This window comes from Phragmites australis, chromosome 3 (assembly GCF_958298935.1).
Source record: "Phragmites australis chromosome 3, lpPhrAust1.1, whole genome shotgun sequence".
NCBI classification, from domain to species: domain Eukaryota; kingdom Viridiplantae; phylum Streptophyta; class Magnoliopsida; order Poales; family Poaceae; genus Phragmites; species Phragmites australis.
In genome coordinates this window covers 36,607,822-36,635,315 of record NC_084923.1, presented here as the reverse complement: position 1 = coordinate 36,635,315, position 27,494 = coordinate 36,607,822, and the positions used below count along the sequence as shown (strand labels likewise).

At 46.4% G+C, this 27,494-nt stretch overlaps 1 protein-coding gene across 1 annotated transcript; it reads left to right on the top strand.

Moving 5' to 3' along the window:
- Nucleotides 1-13,774: 13,774 nt before the first annotated feature.
- LOC133912932 (histone-binding protein MSI1 homolog) lies at nucleotides 13,775-27,494 on the top strand. The gene is made up of 6 exons (XM_062355916.1): nucleotides 13,775-14,274; nucleotides 24,463-24,789; nucleotides 25,256-25,408; nucleotides 26,378-26,502; nucleotides 26,656-26,751; nucleotides 27,060-27,494. Exons 1-6 carry the CDS (start codon nucleotides 13,912-13,914, stop codon nucleotides 27,289-27,291), a joined length of 1,296 nt encoding a protein of 431 aa, XP_062211900.1. The 5' UTR covers nucleotides 13,775-13,911; the 3' UTR covers nucleotides 27,292-27,494.

Genomic DNA, 27,494 nt, shown 5'->3' with positions numbered 1-27,494 from the left:
TTGTGTGTAAATTCTTACCGTGAAGGAGGTGAAGACCAACTCCAAGCCACAACCCCTCGTTCCTTGAACAATCTTCTTCCAGGTCATGTCGTCAAGCAGCCCGAACATCTTTTTCGTGGCTACCAAAAGCGCTGCAACATCCACTTCCTGGCTGTCGACATCCGATGCTCGAGGCTCGCCGGGCTTGCTTCCACTTCCCTTGGAGGATGTGACGTCTAGGATCTAGAAAGGTTGAGACTTAGGGGCAGGAGGTGGTGCTCTAAGCAACTTGCGAGAAAAGGATTTGAATCTTGTGCTCCTATCAACATAGGAAAGACGTCCTTAGCCTGGCCAGCGAGGGTCTTAGCAGGACTAGCATGGAGGCTGCCCTCTTGGCTACCTTCTCGGGGTCACCTCCTCCCATCCCTACCTTTGGCGTAGCTAGGGTTGCGGTGCTCGATGTGCCCGCGACAATGATTGCCTATCTACAATCCTGAGTCAGTGCCTAAACATACTCGAAGTCAAATATCATGGCTACAAAGGATTTTTCTTAATGCTTAAACTTACTGGAGTTAGGACTGATGTTCTTGGTGCTGGGGTCACGACCGAATCCGCAATGGTCGTAGTCGGATCAGATCTTCAGCTGTCTGAGCTGACGCTTGATCCGTGAGCGGAGGATTCGAGCCTGTGACCTCAGGAGCTGTGGGTGAAGCAAGAGTCGTGGGAGTAGAAATGGGTGACATCAGTGGAATAGAGACATCAACCGGCTAGTCAACGCTCGCTAAGAGGTCATCCTCATCCAGCGCCTCGTCGCTGACGTAGGACAAAGCCTACGATGTGGCACCGCAACCACCACTTCCACTTGAGCCTCTGGTCCCCTAGATCTGGACCTCATCCAGGTCCTCATTCTAAACGCCCGCGTTCTTGGCTTTCGGGTCGGACTGCTCATGCCTGGGGAGCTTCACGATTCATGACAGTCACCACCATGGTTTACGACTACTCGGAAAGAAGATGAAATGAGAAAACAAGAAGGCTCGTGATGCTTACCGATAAGATCATTTCCTGAGCATTGGCCTCCATCTCTACGATGGGGACCGGGACATTCAAGCGATTGAACTCGAGGGATGAGTCGAACAGAAGCTTGGTCTTCTGGTCCACCACCTTTGGTAGGATTTATGTGGATAAAAAATGACTCATGATAAATAAGCCTGCATATTCCTTAATGGCTACTCGGGACTAGTCGGTACATGTCTCACCTTCTTGGGTCGGGTCCTCCTTGTAACACCCAGTTTTAAAGGTATAAAACTGGGCACAACACATGTATACCAGGATCAAGTTTCATATATGCATTTACGTCATCAGTGTATCATTACAGTACCATTATTACAATAATGTATTTAACTTAATACAAAAGGACCCAAGGGTCTAAAAGAAAACACAGCGAAACTAAAAATCTTCAACACCAGTGGGACTTCTATAATCCACATGCGTCAACCGGGGGGCACTCTAGCCTAGAACAGTAACTCTGGGTCAAAATTGTCTTCATCAAAGGTTGCAGCTTCATTGACGGCTTCTGAATTGCGGCAGAATGCAAGAGAAGGGACAATAGGTGTGAGTATAAAAATGTACTCCGCAAGTGTAGGGAAAACATGCTATGGGGCTTAAGTCAAGGAAAGGTTAGACACTGGTTTATTGCACTACGCGACGTTGACCTAAATCTCCAACAATAGGCATCCTATTTACTAAGTGCAAAGACACAACTATATCAAGAAAAATAGCTCATCGGATTCCATCCGACTACCAAGACTCACCAGGTAATCCCATTACCTGGCTACCCGACCATTCATACCAAACCCTGATCCCAACTAATCAAGAAGAAGTCCAAGCCGCTCTTGACCGTGAGCATAGCTGATCGATCAGGTTTATACTCTGCAGAGTTTGGCCATCTTTCCCCACGAGTCGTGATTTCATCACCCGCATTACCAGGTGACAGCCTCCATGTTGCCATGTTGATCAAGCACTTACACACTTTTGAGGTGTGCGCTAGAAGATCACTACAAGTCCTTTACAAAGCTCCTACTAACCCGCAAGCACCCACCGAGGTTTCACCCCTAACAGATGATTACATCGCTACAGAAGCCCTCTCTTATGCCACTCAACCGTCCAATGGTGCTCACAGAACCGGAGGGTGGCTAATTAGTTGGCCAGGCCGTACCCATATAGGCCCCGTGGATGGTTGCGGTTCAGCTTGGTTACATGTTCAAGAACTGGTCCTTAGGATCCCACAAAGGAACAACCACAAACCTGTTGTGCAGCACCACCATAAACCAACCATCCAGTTAGGATCCCTATACCATGTTGCTACAAGATTACCGTACTCGATTCTTGTTGCATAAATATTAGTCAAGATTAACATTTACCCAACTATGGCAGCACTAGAATATCTACCCTTCATTAACCATGACTCATCAACGGCGACAAGAAATAATTATACAAAAGCTAGTAAACCCTAACATGTGATTCCAGTTTAGACAAGCATGCAATGAAGGAATAAATAGCTACACATGAATCCTAAAACGGGAGCAAGATGTTCAAAGACACTTTCCTTCAGCTGAAGATTGCTCGAAGTCTTCAAAAGCTCGATCACGCAGATTCCCGAACTGATCACCTCCTAAACAACACACCGGAAAAGCACATAAGGGAAACTACTAATAACAGTACACCAAATAGTACCAAAAGTAGGTAAAAAAACCCTATAAAAAAGATTCTACACGCCGCTATGAACATTTGAGCGTGAAAATCGCCCAAATCGAAACTAAAAGCAAAAAGTTATGAGCTTTTGAAGTTCTAAGGGCTTTTCTGCAAATTTTACTTGATTTCCGAGAATAAACCGATTTGTTGTTATACTAAAAATCTTATTTATGATGTCATAAATAAAACTGAATTATTTTTTAATTCAAAAGCCTATGAAAATGGTCCATGGACCCAGGGACCACGACCTGAAGGGCCAGTCCATGTCCACGGTGGACTGATTATGAGATAGTGAAGGGGTACGCGATCTCGGTCGTTGGATCTCGATCGGACGGTCGGGAGCGAAGGGGGCTTGGACCGGTGGTGCGGACACAGACAGCAGCCGGCCGATGGCGGCAAGGTCGCCGACCCATCACCAGAGACGCGCGAAAATGCGCGTCCAGCCACAGATTTTGATGGGGAGACACGCAAAATGAAGAGGAGGGTGAGGGGAGCATTACCAGAGGCTTCTCGTCGATGAGAAGGACGGAGGGAGGCCAGCGACGGAGAGAGGCAAATGGTGGGGCTTGGTCACGACGCGGGTGGCGTTCCTTGGGTCAGACGATGTCGAGGTGCAGCTAGGAGCTTCTCCGGTGACCCTGCAAAGCCATAGAGGGGAGGAAAGGGTTAGAGACGGCTCATCCACGGAGAATTATGGTGGCGGCGGAGCTCTCACCAGCAACAGAAAAGATGATGGCGCTGAGGGTGAAACCGAGCGAGAAAGGAGGGGGAAACAGGTTGAATTAGTGTGGAACCTCGCCACGGGAACAAAGGCCAGCTTATATGCGCGAGAGGGGAAGTGCATCGGCTGGGATTCGAAGAGATTGGCCAGCGGCCTTGATGGAGATAAATGCGGCAAATTACGCATTAGAGAGGGGGAATGGAGGGGGGGGGGGAAACGGTCGGGGTGCTTGATTGAGGGGTGAAGATCGCGGTAGTGGCGTTTAATTGACGCGAAATGGCTCGGGGAGGCTCAGATTTGAACGGGTGGCGACAGCAGGCGGGGATTGAGCTCGAGCGGGAGGAGGAAGAAGAGGAGCTGATGGGCAAGTGCGCAGCATGACGGCTCATCTCGGCTCGGGCAGGGTCCACGAGGCAGAGAGACACAGGAGGGAGGGGGCTGGCTCGGGCGCGAGGGCAGCGGCCAGCTCGGGCGGGCTTGGGCTGTCAGGACCCTGAACCCGAGTTCCCCTCTGCCTCATGTATCAGTCCCTGAATCAAGTAGCTGATATGTACATAATTTAACAGAATGATATCAAATACATACTTTGAATACAAATAAGTAAAATAACTACCTGAAAAGAGTAAAAGATGATCTGGCAGACAAGAATCCACAACAGACCAGCCAGGTAGAGGAGCCTACAGTGGAACAGAGTGAAACAATGGCGCAACCCAATGCCACAGGCAACTCAGGTGCAGACGTGACCTTAGACTTCTTCTCTTCAACTTTATCTGGGCTGAGGTTGATCTCCAACTCAACAATATGAAAGCAACAAGACTAAGTACGGAAGGTACTCAACAAGCACTATACTACCTCAAGGGGTTGATAGATGCATAATGGATATTTCAAGGATAAGGCTTTACGGTATAGTTTTGAGCGTAAAACAGGTTTTATGCAAGTATCCAGTTATATTCTCCATTGTTAACCTTTTGAAATAAATGTAACGAAGCTTTGAAAACAGTTTTAAAAGTAACAAATGCACGCATCTTCTGTTGGTACTGAGTATCATCTGAAGTCCCCAACGTATTAGAAGGTGACCTGGTAACAAAGCTGTCGAAATAGTTTTAAAACCAGAACCAAGGTAACAAGTTATATCTGGGGGTTTTCGGTCCTCAAAGGGGCTACACCCCACTCCGCAGTCCCTATTATCACATCTAGTGTACCTCTAGTACCACACAACTTCTGGCGGATTGAGCTAGGAACCTCATCACATGGATATCTAATCCACACACTCACTCATCAAGACACACGCACCTTGAGTCTATTCAAGCATGATCATACCTTTGTGTGTCCATGACCGTAGACACGGCTATTCAAATAGATTTACACTTTACCCACGCGATATGCTCAGACTCCAACCGTTGCAAGTGGAGGAGCAAATCATACCGAGACCCTCCAAACACCTTTCATGCCGGGCTTTTCTACGAGACACCCCAAGTCCCAGAGGCCATACACTGAAGGCTAGCTCCCTTTTTAAGCCTAGGCCGGTTCTTGAAACCGTCAGACAGAGGGACAGATGGACACTTAGCCTCTCATTGCTGTCCCTCTGTCTGACGGTTTCAAGAACTTATGGTAACCGAGCAAAAATCACGATAACCGACCTTCTCGGTCCGGTTCGGTTTCAGAAACCGAACGGTAACCGAATTTAAATTCAAAAAATTCGAAAAAATAACAAAAATAAAAAATTCAAAACAAATCTTAAAAAACACTAGACACAATTCTAAGAACTTATGAAAAACATTTTCAAAAATAATGTCATTTGCATCATATTCTATTGGGAGGAAGTTTGAAAAAAATGAAAAAAATTGAAGCGTGCGGCTCAGTTATTAACTCAAGTTAAGGAAACCTTTAACATGCAAACAGATATTTTTCTTGTGTAAAACGTATCTTAAGAGGATCTTTAAAATTAATTTCACTTTATTTAGAGTTTTATTAATTTCTCTATGATTTTTACAAAGTTCACAAGCATAAAGTGAATATGTTAAGAAACAACACTGTAATTAACTTTTTCATGTCTACTATTATTTTTCCTACGTAAATCATAGTATAAATAAACTAATAAAAGTGGTTTCACTAATTTTTTAGGTGTGATGGGTCAGTTATGAATTAATCTAGTTGCAGCATATTTACACAATCATGCATATTACAATAACTAATTCATGAGTTCATGTATTTTTAAAAGACATAGGATCATGTAAGAAGACTAACAAAATTAGTTTCATAATTTTTGGATTAGCAAAGAGTAAACTATGCATTTAACTTGGTTTAACAAATACAATATCTCAAAGAATATTTTGAAGTTTTTTATGAGTATAAATACTTTTATCATGTAGATCATGTTACAAGGAAACCAACAAAATTTGTTTCACTTGATTTGAAGCTCAGATGAATTAGTTATTGATTTTACAAGATTGAGATAATTTTTGGGTTTTTTGTTGAACTTCACTGAAAATCGAGAAAACCGCTCGATAAATCGAGAAAACCGAGCGGTTACCGAGAAAACTGAGTGGTTACCGACAATGCAGAAAATTCGAGAAAACCGCTCGGAAAACGGCTAAAATCGCGATTTTTTTTTCCAAATTTCAAATTTTGCCAAATGAATTTTGTCCGAATTTTTTTGAATTTTTGACCAGCTACCGCGATAACCGCGAATTTTCAGTTACCGCCGGAGCTCGGTAACCGAGTTCCGGTTGGTAAGGTGAACCGTGCTCTCAGCCTCCTAGTATTATGCCCAACTCAGTTTGATGAAAGAAAAGTCAAGTCCTGCCCATTTAGGACACATGGTTGCACGGGAGTGGCTAAGCATGACTGCACAAGACTCGGCCCTTAAGCGACTAGAGTAGGTATCTTCCAGCAATGAACACCACAGAGGTGACTCAAACCCCCAGGAGCATCCTCATCCAGAGTACTACTCCACCTGCCCCCGCCAAACAGTTTTCACCCATTTTTACACAGTACCCACCATATCCCACAAGACATCAAGTATTTCACAACCATCAAGGAATTCACAACCATCAAGGATTCATGGTATATGAGTTATCATTGACAACAGTAAATCTTATCTTTGAGGAGAGGTGTTTTAAAAGCGACGTCTCCGAGGAGACGTATTCAATCCTAAGCATGCTTGATATCGTGGTGGCATCCGATGTTAATATAGATAACGACAGGTAATCCTAGGTTGATATGTATTCTGGATGATAATATTCAAGATATGGCATGTGTTTGATAGGATTAACTATTGCAAGTAGTTTGTAAAAGGCGCAATACATATCACATGCGATAATAAGTTCGATTTTAGTTGATCATGTATATTATTTGAAAATTATGGGTTCAGTATGATCAAGGAAATAGGACTTTCCTTGACGAATGTTAATTCATGATTGGTCTTGTCATTCGAGTTTCCTGGGTTTTCATTATCGGGCCTCGCCTTCAGTTCCTTCCTCGCGTTTTGCTTATATCCTTGACTTCGAGCCTACGCAGATTAACGACAAAAAGCGTACAACGACTAAGAAAATGAGCACCATAATAAAACCAAAGAAAAATCAAAGGGAAGAAGAACGACTGAGGAAAACGATGGAAGCTAACCCTAACGGGAAAACGATCGGCAACACTTAGCTAAGCGAAAACTGATACACAAGACTAGCGAGGTAATCTAGTGAAGCTAGGTCAAGTTGTTAACCTAGTTATTTTATTAACTTTAGAGAAAAGCCTAACAAGTTATTAACGACTAGGTGAGCGTTTATAAGCTTAACTACCGGAAGACGACAGTTAGGGTTTCTACGTGTAGATGAGTGCACGTGTACAGACTTAAACGTATGTGTGATATTTGCATCTATATGTACGTGAGCATGTATACATATATACGTAAGTATAATCCTAGGTGTTTAAACACTATATGTGCTTAAGTGTCAGATTAATATTCTAATCAATAGCACTAATCCCTGGTTATCTAGTAATTAATCTTAATTACCTAGCGTTACTTAATCGTCACTCTAATTAAGCTATAAACTATAGCTATGATAAAAGCATGCATGTAATTACTTAATTAATTAGGTTAATCTACTTTTGAATCTAATTAATTAATTATAAAAGGTTATTCAATTAATTAATTATTAACATTTAAAATATTCTTTCATATTCTAATGACTGGTATTTATTTATTTAACCGCTACACTAGTTAATCTTATTACCTTAATTAAACCAAGATTAAACAATAGCCTAAGCATGAAATAATAATCTACTCCAATTAAAATAAAAGCAATCTTAAGTTTATTCTAAAAAATATTCTTTAATTAACATAACGATTAAACCTACACTTAAGCTAGATTAATTAACATAAGCAACTAATATATGATTATAACCTAAATATGGTTATCGAATTATCTAAACTCGTATTAGTTCAATAAAATACTAAATCTAATCTAGGTTAAACACCATGATATGAAATAAATACCGAGCGAGAAAATAAACGAACTCCAAAAATTACAAGAATTTGGCGGAGAGATAGATTATGATTTTGGAGAAATATCGGCGAAAGAATCGTCAAAATCGGAGTTGAAACGGAGGAGTTATCGACGTCAGAAGATTTGCCGGAATAGAAATCCTGGAAATTAGAAAATGTCACTGTTTCACAAACACGGTCTACTGATTTGTGAGGGGGGTTCATGGTGCATCGGCTTTGTGGACTTGGTCCATGGTTTTGGTGGACCGGTGAGCCTTTGCAGTGGGTGTTCCACCATGGACCGTGGCCATGGGTTGGGGGCCTGCCAGTGGGACCCACATGGCGGTGAGGGGGAGAAGGGCAAAAGATAAGGCTGGCCGGTGATTTTTCCCATTCACATGGGTGATTCACAGCGGAAGAGGGAGAGGGTGACCAGGAGAGAGGAGGGAACCAGAGAGGGGGGTGGCTCCGGGATGGAGGTCGGAAAGCAAAGGTGGGGGGAGTAGATCCTGCCGGTGGCCGGAGATGGCCGGAGGGAGAGATGACCGGTGGCAACTGTCTCTTTAGCTGAGCACGGTGGCCGGGGGAGCCAGCAGAGAGGGAGGTGGCGCCGAGAGATGAGGGCTTGCTAGAGAGGGAGAGGGCCTCTTGGCAGCGAGATCGGCCAGAGAAGTGGTGGCGGCTGGCTAGGGAAAAAGGATGCAGCTGACGAAGGGGTGACTGGCGGGGAGAGCTCGATGAGAGGAGGCTCACAAACGGGGGCATTTTCGCACGCACCCGCAGAGCAGAGACGATGGTTGCGGCAAAGCTCGGCATCCGCAGGACAGCGTGGCGCGCGGTGCGGAGGAAGGGCCGGGATGGTTGTGCGCGACGTAGGAGCCCACGACGACGGAAGGGAGGGTGAGGCACGACACGATCAGGGGTGCGGCGTGCACGGTGGCTGCGCAGGACGATGGCCGAGCAGAGGTAGGAGGGAAGAAAGGGGAGGAGGTGCCCATCGTGAGGATGAACGATGACGGCGCGGAGCTGCTGCGTGATGGCGCGGTCGAGTTACGGCGACGACTCTGCGGGGATGGCAGCACAACGACAGCATGCACAGAGGCGACGCGGCTGCAGGCGGTGGCCTGGCACCATGGAGGAACTCGGTTCAGCGACTCGGTGACGTAGAGGATGGTGCCCTGGCCAGCTGTGCGGTGGTCGAAGGTTGGCGACGCGCGTGCCATCGGCGGTGTGGCTCTCACGGCTACGAAGGGAGCAGCCGATGCCATTTGTTTGTGAGGCGCTGGTGCCGTTTGTGCTTGTGTGTATGCTTGTATGTGTGCGGAGGATGGAGTCTTGCAGATGAAAGAAGAGAGGAGGAAGCAAGGTTGGCTTTTGCCTGCTCGGTGAGAAAGATCAAAGAGGGGGATGGTGCTGGCTGGTGTGAATGCGACCAGCGAGAGAGGAAGGAGAGTAGGGCATGGGCGAGGAGTGGCCGGCTGGTCTGGTCAGTGCGGCGCAGAGAGATGACCAGAGAGAGATGAGAGAGAGGAGCAGTTGGATTTGTGCTATGTGACTGTGAGAGATAAGAGAGAGAACATCTTGATGATGAATTCAAATAATGTATTTGAATTTGTAAACGTGTAATGATTCAAAGGAATCATTTGAATTGAAATGGCTTCAGATAAACCAAATTGTATTGCATGGTATTGTAATTGGAATGTGAGACAATTCGAATAATGATATTCAAATTTGAACTAGATTGTATGACAATTCGATAATTCAAATTGATTGCATTTGAATTGAGATATATGACGATTGAATGAATGTATTTGAATTTGAATTGAGATATATGACGATTGAATGAATGTATTCGAATTTGAAGCGATTGATCTGGATAGAACTGGATACATCTCGAAATATTCGAATTTGCATTCGAATACGAAATCGACTATGATTTGATCAAATTTGAACTTGTAATATTTGGAATTAAATTCAAATAGGTTTATTTCAATTAGGATTTGGATTTGATTTGTGGTTGATTCGAAAGGAATATATGAAGTTGGATTGAAATGAATTTGGCATTAATTCAAATATGGGTATTTGAATTAGTAAAAAGATTCAAACTTGAAGCTTTGGGATTTGAGAGATGTTTGAATTCAGGAGAATTGAATTCAATTTGTATTTTAGCCGAAAAGAATAAAAATTGATATTCGAATTTGAGAGACATTCAAATTCGAGTTGATCAAAGTAACTTGGGGATAATTCAATGGAATAATTGAATTTTAGATTTTAGCTGGATTGGAAGATCGATTTTTTTGGATTGGTTTGGATTAGGAAATTGCCAAAAGGAACTAGAACATATTCAAATTGAGAAGCAATCTATTCGAATCGCCATGCAAAGAACCATGAAAGCAAACAAACCAAAAATGCATATGCTCAATTTATTGCATGGATTAATTCTGAAACGAATTCAGTGATCTTTGGAATACTTAGCCAAATAATATATTTGAATACACACATACAGATATATACATATTCAAATATATATTTTCTTTATTTTATACTGGTTTAATAATTAGAAAAAGTTTTAATTTGGAGTGAATTTTGCTATATTTTTATATGCTAATACTCAGGGTGTTACACAGGCAGGCCGGCCCGCGCGGGGAGATAGGGAGGCGGCCCACGCCTGGAGAGAGAGGAAGGGGGAGGGGGAGATGAGCCAGAAGAAGGAAAATCGGTCTGAGAGGCTTTTACAATTTTGAAATTGCTTTTCTTTTTACATTTTGAACCAAATTCAAAAGAGGTTTAAACGAGCACCTACTAGTGAACTTTTGCAAACCTTTTGCATGCATAAAAACCTATTGCAACTACGACGGCATGAATGCATCAAACTTATATATAACCTATGGCAAAATTAAATTTAGAAATTAATTTTTTCTATAAAACAAAATTTGCAACTCATATTTAAAATTTTAGCAAAATTTTAAACTATTGCAAAAATTGAAATTTAGGGTGTTACACTCCTTGGCTGCGAACTGCCAAGTGTCGGAGATCCTTGACCTTAGAGGACTCAAGCGTCGCTTGATGAAGTCTCTGGCAATGTCGTACACCATTAATCCCAGCTCCTTCTGGTTCCAGATCTCAGCAATGAGAGTCAAGCAGAGGACGGTCTCCTTCGGCTCTTTTGTCCATGTAAGCCTCGGCAGCAGAGCAAGGCCCCATTAGGGGAGTTCTGGTGGCTGGTTGGCGGTAAAACCATCTTTTGTTCCACCCCAACCAGGAACTCATGGTGGCGAAATTAATGTAGTCTGCCCTTTTTTCCTCCTGGAGGTGAAATCTAGTGCCACCAGGGACCTTGCCTTGAAACCCCTTTAGAAGAAAGAAGTACCTAAAGAGGTCGAGGGATGTGCACAGGTATATGAAGGTCTCACACAGGTGTGCAAAGACGCTGAGCATGACAATGGAATTGTGGTTGAGGTAGATGAGTTCAAGGCCGTAGAAACTAAGAACTTCAAGAAAAAAAAGCTGGAAGGAGGGATACGAAAGCCGTAATTGAAGAAATCGAGGAAGACGACAGTCCAGGTGGTGTCTAGACTAGGAATCGTCTGCCCTAACGTCAGGGCGCAGGCGATTAGGGCGCATGAGGGGATGACCTTGTCACGCTCCGCTTTAACTAGCGCCTCCTCTGAGATATCGGATTCCAGTTAGGATGGGATCATCATCGCCATCATGCCTGCGGTAGAGCTTTCCACCTTCTCGATCTTCTTGCGGCCCATGGCACTGGAGAGGTGGTAGTTGGAGGGTTTGAGGATTTTAGAGGCGGATGAAAACAAGAGAGGCTCAAGGAGATGACGGGAGGTAAATGACAATGGAAGGGTAAACATTGTGTGGCCTCCTTGTCTCACTTTATTGGGTGATGACTCTCAAAACGGCTCTTCAGCTTACACCATGCTAGGACTCGATGCCATGATCTTCTGCTTTTCCATCACGTCACATTTAATGCATGTCGCATGAATGAGCAGTGGAGTAGTAACTTAGGGAACTCGGCGCACCACGCCGCCATCCACATACGTTCTCCCAGCATCATCATTATCTCTCATTAGCTAAAGTTCTCACCACTACCTGAAATTTCCACTACGACAGGCCAACTTTCAAGCCTGTCCAAAAACAAGTCGTTTCCCCCTTCCTTTCATGAGGTTGCGACGATATTTCTCAGGCAAATAAGAAATCCTACTCGGACGAAATACCTTATCGAGGACTTGCTTGAGAACTCGTAGGCATTTAAACTCCCGAATAGATGATCTGAAGACCCTGAGAACCTGGTTAGACGTGCCCTCCTAATCGGGAATCCAAGTTCTACTCGATGACGCGATCGAATAAAATGTTTATCTTTGCTGACCAGGTCTTTGATCCATCGAAGCCTCATTTCACGCACTAATGAGAGGCTTGATGGTGAGTAATATAGAACTATCATATCCGGATACTTTAGGGTTTTTCATTATTCTCGGGGTATATCTTTATCTCTGGGAAAGAAATCCGTAGATGCATAGATCCGTCTACAGGTATCTAGGATATCTCGTAAACATGAAAGTTTATCTTCAAAAACGAGAAGGAATGACTCCAGAGGCCGTACGACACCCTTATATATGTGGAGCCTGGGGACCCTACGAAGGACAATTCAAGACATAGAGACAATTCAACACAAGCCATTACACGCCATTCAAGCCTACAGAAGCTTTGCATTCACCAAGCCTTTTGCAATTAGATCTGTATTAGCATCTAAAACCCTTTTGTACCCTTTTGTATAGATCAATCTAGACTAGCCATGCACCATTTTACAACGGTCTCAGAGATCAATACAAGATAAATATGACACATGGCTATTATTCTAAGGGTCGTCTAAACCTGTATAAAAACCATCCTGTGTATTTTTTTCATTCGTCTACTCGAAACATACCATCTCTTTTACAAGTCAGTAAGATCGACGATTCACCAATCATCAATAAAACCTTTAGAACACAATCCAACGTCTCAGATTGAAATTTTTACATTTCCAACACTTGGTGCGTTTGTTAAACGCATAAGGGATTAGATGGTCCAGAACTAGATATTAGTTGTCATATTATTTTTACATGACTATTATACTGTTTATTTTTCTCTTTCATATATTTTGAAACCATCTAAACATATGTTATCTTACCCCAAAATGCAGTCATATAGGTTATTTGATTTCAGTTATGTACAAATGTAATAGGTGATCGTAAACTTTTATATTGTAGTTTGGTTTCAAATGCGGGGTCTATAGGCACATATGTGACACACGTGTATGGTTACTAATTATCCATAAGATTACTAAAAACCACGCACGTGTTCCATACACATAAAATCAATAATATTTTGATGGAGACAAAAAAATTCATGAGAAAAAATAATTAAAAAACAAAAAGATAAAGTACATCCTTATAGATGAAAGGAAATAATAATGTATCAATATTTTTAATACTGATAGCGTATATTAATTGCAGGTTTTCAAATTAATTAAAGTTTTCAAATAATTAAGATTGAAGAAGACAATGACTAACTTTAATTATAGTCTGTTGGATCGTTTTATACTAATAAAAATAACTTTCCCCATGCACCTATAGTCACCGCGGTCCACGTGGATCTCCTCTCCAGCGATCTTTATTAGGCTCCGGTCGACATTTATTAGGCTCCCTGCAGCACCCGAATGGGCCTGGGCCTGACCTGGCCTGGCATAAAATAGGCCTCCTCTTTAGCGGCTAGGCCCACTACTGTGCTAGTCCACCCGAGCGATAAGCCCCTCTTCCCTTAAATCTTTGTAGCGGCTTTCCCCCACCTCCCTTCTTCCTTTGCTGCTAAATTTCTCTCCCACTCCTCCCACCCCCGCGCCCCCTCCCGCCATTTCAACCCAACCCAAACCCCCCTCCCCCCTCCCCCCTCGAAACCCTAACCCTAGCCGACGCCCGGCGGACCGACGATGCCGAAGGCCGGCGGTGGGGCGGCGGACGAGGAAGAGTTCCGCGCCGAGGTGGAGGATCGCCTCGTCAACGAGGAGTACAAGATCTGGAAGAAGAACACGCCCTTCCTCTACGACCTCGTCATCACGCACGCGCTCGAATGGCCCTCCCTCACCGTGCAGTGGCTCCCCGACCGCGCCGAGCCGCCCGGCAAGGACCACTCCGTCCAGAAGATGATCCTCGGGACGCACACCTCCGACAACGAGCCCAACTACCTCATGCTCGCGCAGGTCCAGCTACCCCTCGACGACGCCGAGGCCGACGCGCGCCACTACGACGACGACCACGCCGACATCGGGGGGTTCGGCGCCGCCTCCGGCAAGGTATTAGTTCCTTACCTTTGCTTCGCTTGCGTCTGCCCCCTTCCCCCCTCTTTCTCTGCGCCATCTCTCTCTCTCTCTCTCTCTCTCTCTCTCTCTCTCTCTCTCTCTCTCTCTCTCTCTCTCTCTCGTATGAAGTAATTGTCGATGTTGCTACGGCTATTCTATGCTGTGCTATGCCCTGGGGGATCATGGAATTTAGTTTCATCTTGATCTGCAAGCTCTTGGGGATTAGGGTTTCTGTGTTGATAGTTTGTTAATCGGGTGTATTTTGGGTGTCGATGTCCGCGGGTATCAATTTTATGAGGAAAGATGAGGGATTTGTGTTGATCTGGTCCGTGCTAGCCACCTTATGTTCGAAATGGATGCTTGCTACATTATCATCCTCAGTAGGTTGATCTGTTCGGTCGAATTGTGGACTGTTATACCAGGGGTGGTGGAGCTGTAGGGGTATTGTGAGCATGCTACTCGGCAGGATCCAGGGTTCCGAAGGGGTAGTTCAGATGGAGTAGATTATTTTGGTTGAATTTTGCATATCGGTGACCAGAGGTGAGATGGTCTGATCCATTTGATTGATAAAAAATCTTTTGGATGTGAGTGTGGAACTTGCACTACGGAGTATTTTTATGACAATTCATATACTTGAAGCATAACTGGAAAGGCAGCTTTATTAGGTACTTGCAGTTTGATTTTGTTCTGAGTGATTGAATGAGCTTAAGGGTCTCATGTCTGAAACTATATGGTACCTGATGGTCCAATGGTGAAAACGATGGTCCTAGAAGAGGCCTTGTGAGTTCTTTTAATTGGTTTAGCACCTTAACTTGGCATTTCAGTGATGGGAACTTCAGCTAAGGATCCTGCGGTTCCTCTTCTTGGGAACAGCAGGCGAAACAGCAATGTGGTATCCACATCTTTCTATCTTGTGGAAAGCTCAGCTTTAGGAAACTTTTGTCTGTGCTTATTACAGTTTTGCCGTTGTAGATAGCCGTGCTTAGTAGATGCGTGCAGAAGCCCTTGTTTCTGTTCCCTGTTTTGAAGCAAGATTTTTTGTTCCCAACATAATGAAAATGAAAATTTGCTGAAGTTTCTTGAGACTCTAGGACTAGCCCAGATTATCGTTATTTTATTTGCATTTTTTATTGTCAGATTATAGCAGTTGGATCTGATTGGATATTTTTTTCTATAATCTCAACCTCCAACAGGAGGCTGCGATGTTGTTTTATGGGTTTTCTTCTTTTCTCGTACATGTCTCATAAACATCTTTTTTTTGTTGTTGTTCCCAGTCAGTTCCTTGCATCAGGTAAACCCAAATAACATTAAATACGTAAAAGGAGCGTGATAATCTCATTAGAGATGCTTGCGCTGACCAATGAAATACATATACTTGCATCGTTAATTAACATAGAACAAAGAGGGGAATAATTTCTCAAACAACCCAAATAAACTGCCCAAAACCATAATCAACACAACAAATGAACCGCATGCACTCCTAAACCTTGATACCGATCATTGAACAATCTAATTTTCTACGTAGTCACATCACCCCTGATTAGAGATGCAGATGTGCTCATATCTCTAATAGACAAAACAAGTCCACCTTAAATAAATATAAGTTTTCAAAAGACTCAAATGCCAACAAGGGAATAACCTTGACAACTCCAATTAGCGGCACTAGAAAAAATCTTCACTCATGTCACATAAACATCTGAATCATAGAGAACCCTAATCCCAAAGTACATCAACCGCAAACAAAAAACTCATTTAGCCCACAACCGCATCACAATAGAAACTACCAAAGTGGGTATCAACTTTGTTGGATCCTAGTACAGCTGAGTTGATGTTAGTCGCTGAATTCTTACTCTTGGTAGTAGCAGAATTCTTACTCTCATAGAGAGGATGACACTAGGAGTTGGGGCAAATTTTTCTGGTTTATTTCTCACTTCTCATACAATGCCATGCCAACCTGAGGGGTTGGGGATACATATTTATAGGCCCATGGCCAGCCAAGCATATGTCAAGATGCTAGTCTAAGATGCTAGTCTAAGATGCTAGTCTAAGATGCTGTCCTAGATGCTGTCCTCTAGTCTAAGATGCTGTCCTAGATGCTGTCCTCTAGTCTAAGATGCTGTCCTAGATGCTGTCCTAGTGTCCTAGATGCTATCCTAGTGTCCTAGATGCTGTCCTAAAGCATATGGGCAGCAAGACCACCATGTGGCAGCCCCACAAAGACCATGCAGCAGCACAAGGACTTATCCCATCATTCTCCCCCTAAGTCTTGTGCGTCGTCTTGTGGGAAGATTGAACCATCCCGGTCCTGGAGCAGAGCTCAAGAAACTTGAGCCTCCCAAGAGGCTTGGTGAGCAGGTCCGCAAGCTGATCCTTGGTGTTGATGTAGCTCGCCTTGATGCTCCATTCCTCCAAACAGCCTCGGATGAAGTGGTACCTCACCCGGATGTGCTTGCTCCGTTCATGGAAAACGGGATTCTTTGCCAGGGCTAGAGCGGACTTGCTGTCCACCCTGAGCTCCACCGCTCTAGTGTCTCTGCCGAGGAGATCACCAAGCAGTCGAGCGAGCCAGAGCGCCTGAGTCGAAGCGGTGGAGGCCGCTATGTACTCGGCCTCGCAGCTGGACAGGGCCACCACCTGCTGCTTGACCGACTGCCAGCTAACGAGGCACTTGCCGAGGAAGAAGAGGATCCCGCTCGTGCTCTTGCTGGTGTCGATGTCGCCGGCGTGGTCGCTGTCGCTGTACCCGACGAAGTGTGCCGCCCCAGGGCACCTAGGGTAGTAGAGGCCGTGGTCGAGAGTCCCCGCAACGTAGCGGATGATCCTCTTCACAGCCTGCTGGTGCTCCGTCGTCGGTCGCTGCATGAACCGACTAACGTAGCCGACGGAGAATGCCAAGTCCGGCCGTGTGTGGGCGAGGTAGCGAAGGCTCCCCACAAGACGCCGGTACTGCGTAGCGTCCACCTCCTCCGTCGTGCTGTCGCGGCTCAGCTTCAGCCTCTCCTCCATCGGAGTGAGAGCTGGGTTGCAGTCGGTGAGCCCAGCTAGCTCAACGACGCGCTTGGCGTAGGCGGTCTGTCGAAGCGTGATCCCGGAGTCATCCTGGTGCACCTCGATCCCCAGGTAGAAGGAGAGAGGCCCCAGGTCACTCATCTGGAAGGTGGCCTTCATCTCTTCCTTGAATGCCGCCACCTCCGCATCCTTGGTGCCGGTGATCACCAAGTCGTCGACGTAGACACCCACCAGCAGAGCAGTTCCTCCACTGCCCCGTCGGTAGATGGCCGCCTCGTGCGGGCTTTGCTCGAAGCCCATCCCCTTTAGCGTGGAATCCAACTTGGCATTCCACGCCCTCGGCGCCTGTCGCAAGCCATAGAGGGCCTTGCGCAGGCGGAGCACCTTGCCCTCCTTGCCGGGGATCGCAAATCCCGGCGGCTGGTGCACGTAGACCTCCTCCTTCAAGTCGCCGTTAAGGAACGCCGACTTGACGTCCATGTGATGAACACGCCAGCCCTCCTGGGCAGCTAGCGCAAGGAGGAGTCGCACGGACTCCATCCGTGCCACGGGAGCGAAGGCGTCGTCGAAGTCGACCCCCTCCTGTTGCCCGAAGCCTCGTGCCACCAAGCGAGCCTTGTGCTTGACGATGGCGCCGGCTTCATCCCTCTTCAGCTTGAACACCCACTTAAGGGTGATCGCACGGTGACCACGAGGGAGGTCAGCAAGCTCCCAGGTGCGGTTCTTCTCGACCGCATCCATCTCCAACTGCATCGCGGCGCGCCATGCCGCGTGTCTCTCGGCCTCTGCAAACGACCGAGGCTCGCCGTCGTCACACGCAAGGTGCAACTGCGCCTCCAGATCGTGAGGCACCAGTCCCGGCACCGGCTGGTCGCCGAGAAGGTTCTCCATCGTACGGTACCGCAACGGCTCGCCGTCGTGGTACGCGTCGATGCGCTCCTCGTCGTGAGAGAGCGGAGTAGCGAGCTCAACCGGGCTGTGCTCGACACGAGCTGGTGTTGGAGTAGACGTGCCCGGAGAGGTGCCTGTCGGTGCTGGAGTGCGTGGCGTTGCCGGCTGTGGTGGAGCTGGCGAAGAACTCATCGCAGCCGAGGTCCTGGCTGGAGAGCGTGGTGCTTTCGAAGTAGCAGGCGCCGGGGTCGGTGGAGGCTCGGGGACTGGGGTAGACACGCTCGTCGAAGAAGAGCTGCCTACTCCCCCAGCTTCCTCGAAGTGGACGTACTCGACAGTGAAGTCGTCGTACGTTGGAGCCGAGCCGTCGTCCACCGCCTTGTCCCACGCCCATCCTCGCCCTTCGTTGAACACAACGTCGCGCGCCGTGCGCACACGCTGTGTCTTCGGGTCGAGGATGCGGTAGGCCTTCGAGCCCTCCGCGTAGCCGATGAACACTCCCGGAGTGCTCCTGTCGTCGAGCTTGCTGATGTGGCCAAGCTCCTTGGCGAACGCGAGGCAGCCGAAGACCCGCAAGTGGGAGACCGCCGGCTTGCGCCCATGCCAAGCCTCGTACGGCGTCCTGCCGTTGAGCGCCTTGGTAGGCGAGCGGTTGAGGATATAGACGGCCGTCACCACCGCCTCTCCCCAGAAGACAGCCGGCATCCCCCTCTGCTTGAGGAGGGCCCGAGCCATCCCCACAACCGTCTGGTTGCGCCGCTCGACGACGCCGTTCTGCTGCGGGCTGTACGGCGCGGAGTAGTGGCGCTGAATGCCCTTGTCAGCGCAGTACGACGCAAATTCAGCCGCCGTGAATTCGCCGCCGTTGTCGGTGCGCAGCACGCGCAGCTTGCGGCCGCACTCCGCCTCCGCAGCAGCCTGCGCGCGCCTGATGGCGTCCGCAGCCTCTCCCTTGCTGCCGAGGACCATCACCCACATGTAGCGGGAGAGGTCGTCGACGAGCAGCAGGAAGTAGCGTCGTCCTCCCGGTGTGGCCGGTGTCACCGGACCACACAAGTCCCCGTGCACAAGCTCGAGCCTCTCCTTGGCTCGAAAGCTCGCCTGCTGGGGAAAGGGGAGTCGCCTCTGCTTCGTCAACACGCAGACGTCGCAGAGCTGCTCCACATGGTCGAGGCACGGCAGGCCTCGCACCATCTCTGCGGCACTGAGCCGCTTCAGGGCCTCGAAGTGAAGGTGCCCGAAGCGCTCGTGCCACTGCCACGCCTCGTCGTCCCGACGAGCGGCGAGACAGAGGGGTTGTGCCACCTGCACGTTAAGGACGTAGAGTCGATTTGTGCCTCTGGTTACCTTGGCAAGAAGGCGACGACGGCGATCCCAAATCCTCATGACTCCATCCTCAACCACTACGCGCGAACCGTTCTCATCCAGCTGTCCCAAGCTGATGATAGAGTTCCTCAACGCGGGAATGTAGTAGACTCCGGTGAGCAGCCTGTGCTCACCAGACACGGCGGTGAAGATGACGGAACCGACGCCCTTGATCTCCACGCCGGAGGCATCCCCAAATTTGACGGAGCCTCGGACGCTAGAGTCAAGCTCGGTGAAGAACTCCCGTCGACCGGTCATGTGATGGGTGGCGCCAGTGTCGAGGCACCACCCGTCAGTCTTGTCGCTGCCGGAGCCGTCACCGAGGAGGGCGTGGGCTTTTGGCTCGTCAAGGTGGAGGAGAGCCGCTGCGGCCGGTGCCGCTGGAGGTAGCTCTATGCTCGCATGAGCCATGAACAGAGCCGGCTCCTCCTCCTCCGCTTGTGCGACGTGGGCCTGGCCGCGTCGTGGCTGACGACAGTCCTTGGCCCAATGGCCAAGCCGGCCACAGTTGCGGCAGGTGTCGTCTCGTGCCGGCTTGTGCTTGCCGGCGGCGCCGCCCTGGGCGCCTCCGCGGGCATCACCCTCGGCACGTCCTCGCGCCCCGGCCTCGGCGTCTCTGCGCGCCTTGCGCGGCTTGCCACGCTTGCGGCCGCCTGTCGTGGAAGAAGGCTCCCCCTTCCTCCGGTCACCCTGGCAGGCATCCCACTGCTCCCGAGTGAGAAGGAGCTTCCCGCCAGTGGTGATGGGCCTTGAGAGAGACTGTGGCTCATCGCTGTCGACGACCTTGAGGCGACCTATCGCCTCCTCGATCGACATCGTGGAGAGATCCAGCAGAGACTCGATCGAGCGAGCCATCTGCTTGTACTTCTCGGGGACGCAGCGGAAGAGCTTCTCGACGGCTCTCTCCTCGCCGTAGGTGTCGTCGCCGAACTGCACCATCTTCTGCAACAGAGTGTTGAGACGGAGAGCAAAGTCATCAACGTCCTCACCTGGCTTGAAGGCCAGGTTCTCCCACTCCTTGCGAAGTGCCTGCAGTGTGGATTTGCGGGCGCGGTCGCTGCCGATGCGTGCCGCAGCGATGGCATCCCAAGCCTCCTTGGCAGTCCGCTTATTGGTAAGCGAGAACTGCATCTCAGACGGGACTGCAGCGATGAGGGCATCCAGCGCCCGTCGATCCTGGTCGTAGTCGACGTCGCCGTACCGGACTGCCTCCCACATGTGCCGCACCTGGAGCTTTACCCTCATCACCGCAGCCCACTCAACATAGTTGGTCTTAGTGAGGGTAGGCCACCCACCGCCGGGGCCGACGTCCCTGACAACAGCCTGGAAACCGTGGTGACCACGGTACCGATCCGGGGAGAGAGAGCCACGCCGCCTGTGAAGGCCGCGCTCTCCATCGACCCGTCCGCCACCGTTGCCGTGCGCGCCTCCTCCAGGAGCGCCGTCGGCGCGTCCGCGCCTGTCTGGGCTGCCGCCGCGCTCGTGGGTGTGCGCGGCTGCCCACTATGCCGCCCGCTCTCGCGCTGCCTCTGCCTCCGGCAGCTTGAGATCCGCGTCGGCGCTGTCGTCAGCAGAAATGGAGCTGCCGGTGCTGCCGCGCAGAGCCTCGACCTCCGCTGCCGCCGCACGCGCTGCATCCGCCGCCGCCGCTGCTTCTGCCTCCGCTCTGGCTGCTGCCAGCTCCGCCGCTGCTAGCCTCGACGCCCTTGCCGCCGCCGCAGCGGTCTCTTCCGCCGCTCGCTTGCGTTCCTCTGCCGCGGCAAGTTCGGCCTCCTGCCGACGCCGCGTGCTCGAGGCGACCGAGCGCTGAGACTGCCCTGCGGACATGACGCGCTACCGGGGGAGAGCTGCTGCGTGGGGAGAGTCTGTGCAGAGGGAGAGGAGTGAGCAGGAGCAACCGGGGCTGCTGCTGCTCTTAGCTGGGGCTGCTGCGAGGCTGAGGGGGGAGATGAGCAAGAGATGCTCAGGCTACAGGATAAACAGGCTCTGATACCAGTTGTTAGTCGCTGAATTCTTACTCTTGGTAGTAGCAGAATTCTTACTCTAATAGAGAGGATGACACTAGGAGTTGGGGCAAATTTTTCTGATTTATTTCTCACTTCTCATACAATGCCATGCCAACCTGAGGGGTTGGGGATACATATTTATAGGCCCATGGCCAGCCAAGCATATGCCAAGATGCTAGTCTAAGATGCTAGTCTAAGATGCTGTCCTAGATGCTGTCCTCTAGTCTAAGATGCTGTCCTAGATGCTGTCCTCTAGTCTAAGATGCTGTCCTAGATGCTGTCCTAGTGTCCTAGATGCTGTCCTAAAGCATATGGGCAGCAAGACCACCATGTGGCAGCCCCACAAAGACCATGCAGCAGCACAAGGACTTATCCCATCAGTTGAAGCATCTTTGGAGGGTACATGGACTTGAGCGATTATAAGGTAGTTGGGATAGTCATCAAAAGTTAAGTATGTGACACTCAGCACACATACTTTTGATGACTATCCCAATTACCTTATAATTGCCCAAGTTCATGCACTCTGCAAAGATGCCGTGGCTGACATGTGCTATGGATGCAACAAGGTTTATCCCCTTCTTTGGTGTTTACTAATATAATGTGGCTGTTGGCGAATGGAGTTTTTAGTTTGCGGTTGTCACACCCGGTTTTAAGACCAAACCAAATGCAGCTATATGTATGTTAGGATCAAGTTACATACATATAGTGATAGCATAAGTGCAATAACAGAACAATATCTCTCGTTACAACGTTAACTTTATTACATCAATGACCCTAAGGTTCTAAAAGAAAAACTCACTGTAGCGGAGGAGGTGAACTCTCCATTGAGTTGCTTCTGCAGGTCCCTGACTAACTCCTCTGCGTGAGCCAACCGCTGTAATAAGAGATATTATTCTATTATTGCACTTATGACGTCACTATATGTATGTAACTTGATCATGGCATACATATAGCTGCATTTGGTTTGATCTGAAAACCGGGTGTGACAGCGGTTTATTTACTAAGATTAGGTTTTGCTGTGCTTTGCGTGTTTATGTGACATTAGTGAGATTTCTTCTAATGTGGCTGATTGGTATTGTGATTGTTTCCTTGTTGGGATTTGAATCTTTGAGATGGTTCGTTTATTTGAGATGGACTTGTTTTTTGTTAAATTAGAGATATGAGCACCTCTGGATATCTAATAAGTTTTTTTTACTGGTCAGGGATTATATTGTTTGATTACTGGTATTTTAAGGTTTAGGAAGGTATGTGGTTCTTTCCGCATGTCGCTGTGGTTTTTGGGTAGTTTATTTGGATACTGGTTTTAGAGGAAATGGCTTGTCTTGAGGCCCTATTCCCTTTTTTGTTCTTTAAAATGGAGTTTCTATTTTTGTTGGTGTTGTGGATACCAGTTCTATTTAATTCTGCATGTCATTGGTCAGCACAGGCATATATGATAATATAATCTCTTTTTATGTATTTATTATTATTTGGATGAATCTGTGAACTGGTAGTTTGGTTGGTTATGTGGGTTTGGTATTGATTTGATGCTTTACAGGAAAGGCTGCTCCATTAGATTGTAATTGAATTTTCCTGTGTCTCATATCTAAAACCAGCTTTCTTTGCATGAAGTAGGAAGAGGATGACACAGGTTTTCTTCATGTTGTGTTGCGCCACCTGTTACGATATTTTTGGCTTCTACATAATATGGAGTTTTTTTTAAATAAATAAAATCTGTATGCAGTTCCAATTCAATAGCTGATTTCTTAGAATTCGGTTGAATTTGTGCTACGGAATAAGTTGTGTCTTGGAGAGTACCACGAGTGTTTCAGTTGGATATATGGTTAATTTGATGATGATGGTGTTTCTAGTTGTGCAGATGGCTTGGTGGGAAAAGTTGCACGAACACCTTTACACTTGAGTGATATGTGTTTCCCATTGGTTTGGATTGTCCTTTTCATGAAGGAATACCCTATTCTGAAATATTTGGTTACTTCCTTGCATTGGTCGTGTGCCGTTTTGAAAAGCTCCTGTGATTTTTGGTTGGTTCTTAGCACACGATTTTCCATAGATTGGTACTGCAAGTGGTTTTATAGCTCTTGCTACATTAAGGAACAACCAATCTATGTATTCACACGTTTCATCATTCTATTGTATGGTCATGTTGACTTTTCTTATATTTCATGAATATCTTGATTATGTTGCCATACCAATCTAATGGTTAACCTACAAGCTATTTCATTTTTTAGTCCGTTCTTTGAATATTTATTTCCATTTTGTTAGATCCTTAGCTTCTTTGGTCCATGTTGTTAATCTTTTGCCATGGAAATAACTCTTAACCAGTTTATGCAATCAAAATTTGCCAGTTAATTTTTTTTCTGCATTCAGCATCTGTTCTTGTGATTCCATATTACTTTGCTTGCTAGTAAGAATGCATGGGAACTGCATGTCATTACCAAAAAGACAATAACTGATTAATATTCAACTACTCTGTATCTTACCAAAAGTAATACTGCTATCGTTATTGCACTCTTGCACTCGAGTAACATGTGTCATGATATAGGTGGAAGTTGGAACAGACAGTTCTTTGGTTTGATTCATGTGTGCCTTAAAATGATGGCTTTTTGATCAATACATCAGTCCTCATCATCGTATCTGCATCATAGGAATTTTGTAAGTTGCAGAGGTTGGGGGTACAGATCCATCATTCAATGCTGGTCTACGAAAATGTTACATTCGTGGCTTTTCTGTAATTCTATTGTTAGAACTAACATATACACCTGGGGCATATTTACTTCCATATTTTTGTTGTGATATGTTGAAGTCTTCAACGTGTATGGATGATATACAATGTATTCTCTTGTCCTTATTTATCTTGTGTTTTCTGTTTGCAAATTCAATGGTTAAAGCCTGTGTTCTCTTCCTTTTGTAGGTGCAAATAGTTCAACAGATAAATCATGATGGCGAGGTTAATCGAGCTCGCTATATGCCCCAAAATTCATTTATAATTGCTACCAAGACTGTTAGTGCAGAAGTATATGTTTTCGACTATAGCAAGCACCCATCAAAGCCTCCACTAGATGGTGCGTGCAATCCTGATTTACGGCTGAAGGGACATAACTCTGAAGGATATGGCTTATCCTGGAGTATTTTCAAAGAGGGACATCTGTTGAGTGGATCTGATGATGCTCAAATTTGCTTGTGGGACATTAAAACCAACAGTAAAAACAAAAGTCTTGATGCTCTTCAGATTTTTAAGGTATAGCTCATGTGCCTGAATCCATTTGAGTGTGTTAATATTTGGAGCTTTGTGTTGAGCACTGTTCATGACATTCTTCATTCTGTAATATTCCAATTCTTATCTGAAATTTCCGTATCATCAGTATGCAGATACTTGGTCAGCTTACTTAAGAGTAAAGTCAAATCATAGACATCTGATGGAGCTAAGACAGATTACCCTGTTTGCTGATTTGATTTTATGTAGTGATTAACACAATTATGGTATAACGTGTTCTTGCTATACAGCTGATTGGAAATCTAAATGTTCATTGTTTTGACAACTACAAATAAAAAATTTGTCTGTATCTCACTGAAACCTAGAGCCTCTATTTTGTAATCTAGGAATGTCAATTTCTCATCTGTTTGGTTATCTAATCCACAACCAGTTAAGCTGTACCAATACTATGTGTTTTTTGCAATGATACTTCAATTTATTCTGTGGCTAGCATCATGATGGTGTCGTTGAAGATGTCGCTTGGCATTTGAGGCATGAATACTTGTTTGGCTCAGTTGGGGATGATCGTCATCTTCTGATTTGGGATTTGCGGTCTCCCGCACCTACTAAGCCTGTACAGTCCGTAGTGGCACACCAGGGTGAGGTGAGTATCCTTTTGAGTTTTGAATCTCCATTTCTTGTGTGTTTTGAATCTTCATTTTCTTGTATGGAAAAATATTAGTATTATTAAATAGAGAATGTATTTTTGTTTCCTGGTTACAAATCTTGAAGTTTTATTTATTTATTCTTACATGTCAAGTGAGCATCACGTGATCCTTAAATAAAGAAATCAGATTACTGTATGCAATGGTACTGTCTTTAAAAGGATTGGCTGCAAACAAAATTATCTAAGAGCATCCTTTATCAAGATGGTCTCTTTTTTATTTTCGTTTTGGCATGAAATATGGACGCAGTGTCCAAAAAAGGCAAGCCTTTATGGAGATTTTGTTGTATTACTTTTCCATATTAGTTCCTATTATTCCCTATCTTCCCTATTCATTCTAGTCTTCCATGCTTTGTATTTGAAGGATGTTTCATTGAGCATCAGAGCATGCATTCTATCCTTTTGTTCTATTGCCCCTTTCATCTTGAGAGGACACCCACCCGGGGTCGAACCCGGGTGCTCTCACGTAAATAGTGGGTGCATCCCTGAGAACTGGTTTCGACGAGTTTTCTGGTCAGCCAGGGTTCGGTGCTCCCCTCCTTTAATGCGAAGCCAGTGGGATGTTTTCTCCATGTGGTCGAGTTGTTTCCTCTTATTATGTTTTTTTTAAAAAAAATAAGACACATGCTTCAACATCTTCATTGTGGGGTTTTTGGATTATTGAGCACTAAAATAATGTGAGGTTTCCATGTCTTTATAACTTCTAATCAGCAATGTTTGGGAATCATATACTTCTGTTACACTTACATGTACTTTGTGGCTCTAAGTCAAGGTGTAGGAAACCGTTTAGGTATTTGTTCTAAGTTTAGGGTTGTGATATCAGATCCCACCATGTGAACCTTACTCTAAGCACATGATTCCTGAAAGAAGAGTGCCGAGATTCTTGTGTTGATGCTTCTTTATTTATAGGTGAACTGCCTGGCTTTCAATCCCTTCAACGAATGGGTTGTCGCAACTGGTTCTACTGATAAAACTGTCAAATTATTTGATCTTAGGAAGATTGATACTTCCCTGCACACCTTCGACTGTCACAAGTATGTTTCCACTGTCACTGTTCTGTTCAAAGCTGCTACCTGTTTAGCTGACAATAATTTTCCGAAATATAGCATGTTTCATTTACTACAAATTTTTATCATGTTATATTATTATTACTGTTCTTAAGCCTTTTCAACATATTGTGTAATCAGAGAGGAAGTATTCCAAGTTGGATGGAGCCCAAAGAATGAGACTATACTTGCTTCTTGTTGCCTGGGCAGAAGACTAATGGTCTGGGACCTAAGCAGGTAAGCAGTCGTGCAGCATTCTAAGGAACCCTCCAGTATTATTATTGTTTGTTTCCTTTCCATTGGTGTGCAGTTTATTCTTTCGGAGATCAGATAGTTCTGATATTTCTTGATTTTCTTCTATACTGGCGAGCATCGATTGCATTTGATGGCCAAAGTGATGCTGTTTGTAACGTAATATACATCTTGTGATTTTTCTGTGGTGCCCTTTTGCTCACTATGTTACGAACTGTGCAAGTATAATTGGTACAGAATGGTTCAGACCATGCCATTGACTGATCTCTAATAACCACTTTGTTATCTCACAGAATTGATCAAGAACAAACACCAGAGGATGCGGAAGACGGCCCTCCGGAGCTCATGTTCATTCACGGGGGCCATACAAGCAAGATCTCTGATTTCTCCTGGAACCCATGCGAGGATTGGGTGATTGCTAGCGTAGCTGAAGACAACATCCTTCAGATATGGCAGATGGCAGAGAACATCTACCATGACGAAGATGATCTGCCGATAAGTGATGAGCCGGCAAAGGCTTCTTGAAGCCCGACAATACAGATAGAATCTTGACTCTGTCGACTGTAGGTGCTTCTCTTGATCGGCACCCCTTGTTGGGTTGGCCAAGAAGAGTCTTTAACTGTGTTACTATAGGTGCTTCCATGATCGGAACCACTGGCCGGGTTGGCCGTTTCTTCCACAGTTTGTATGTTAGCCGAACCTGCTGTGTTATACATTCCAATTGATTC

What these genes read in the sequence shown, in the direction of transcription:
- LOC133912932 (XM_062355916.1), top strand. Translation starts at nt 13,912, where the DNA reads ATGCCGAAGGCCGGCGGTGGGGCGGCGGACGAGGAAGAGTTCCGCGCC. An exon ending in ATGCTCTTCAGATTTTTAAG is followed by an intron (nt 24,790 to 25,255) that starts GTATAGCTCATG and finishes TTCTGTGGCTAG; the next exon opens with CATCATGATGGTGTCGTTGA. An exon ending in CACACCTTCGACTGTCACAA is followed by an intron (nt 26,503 to 26,655) that starts GTATGTTTCCAC and finishes TTGTGTAATCAG; the next exon opens with AGAGGAAGTATTCCAAGTTG.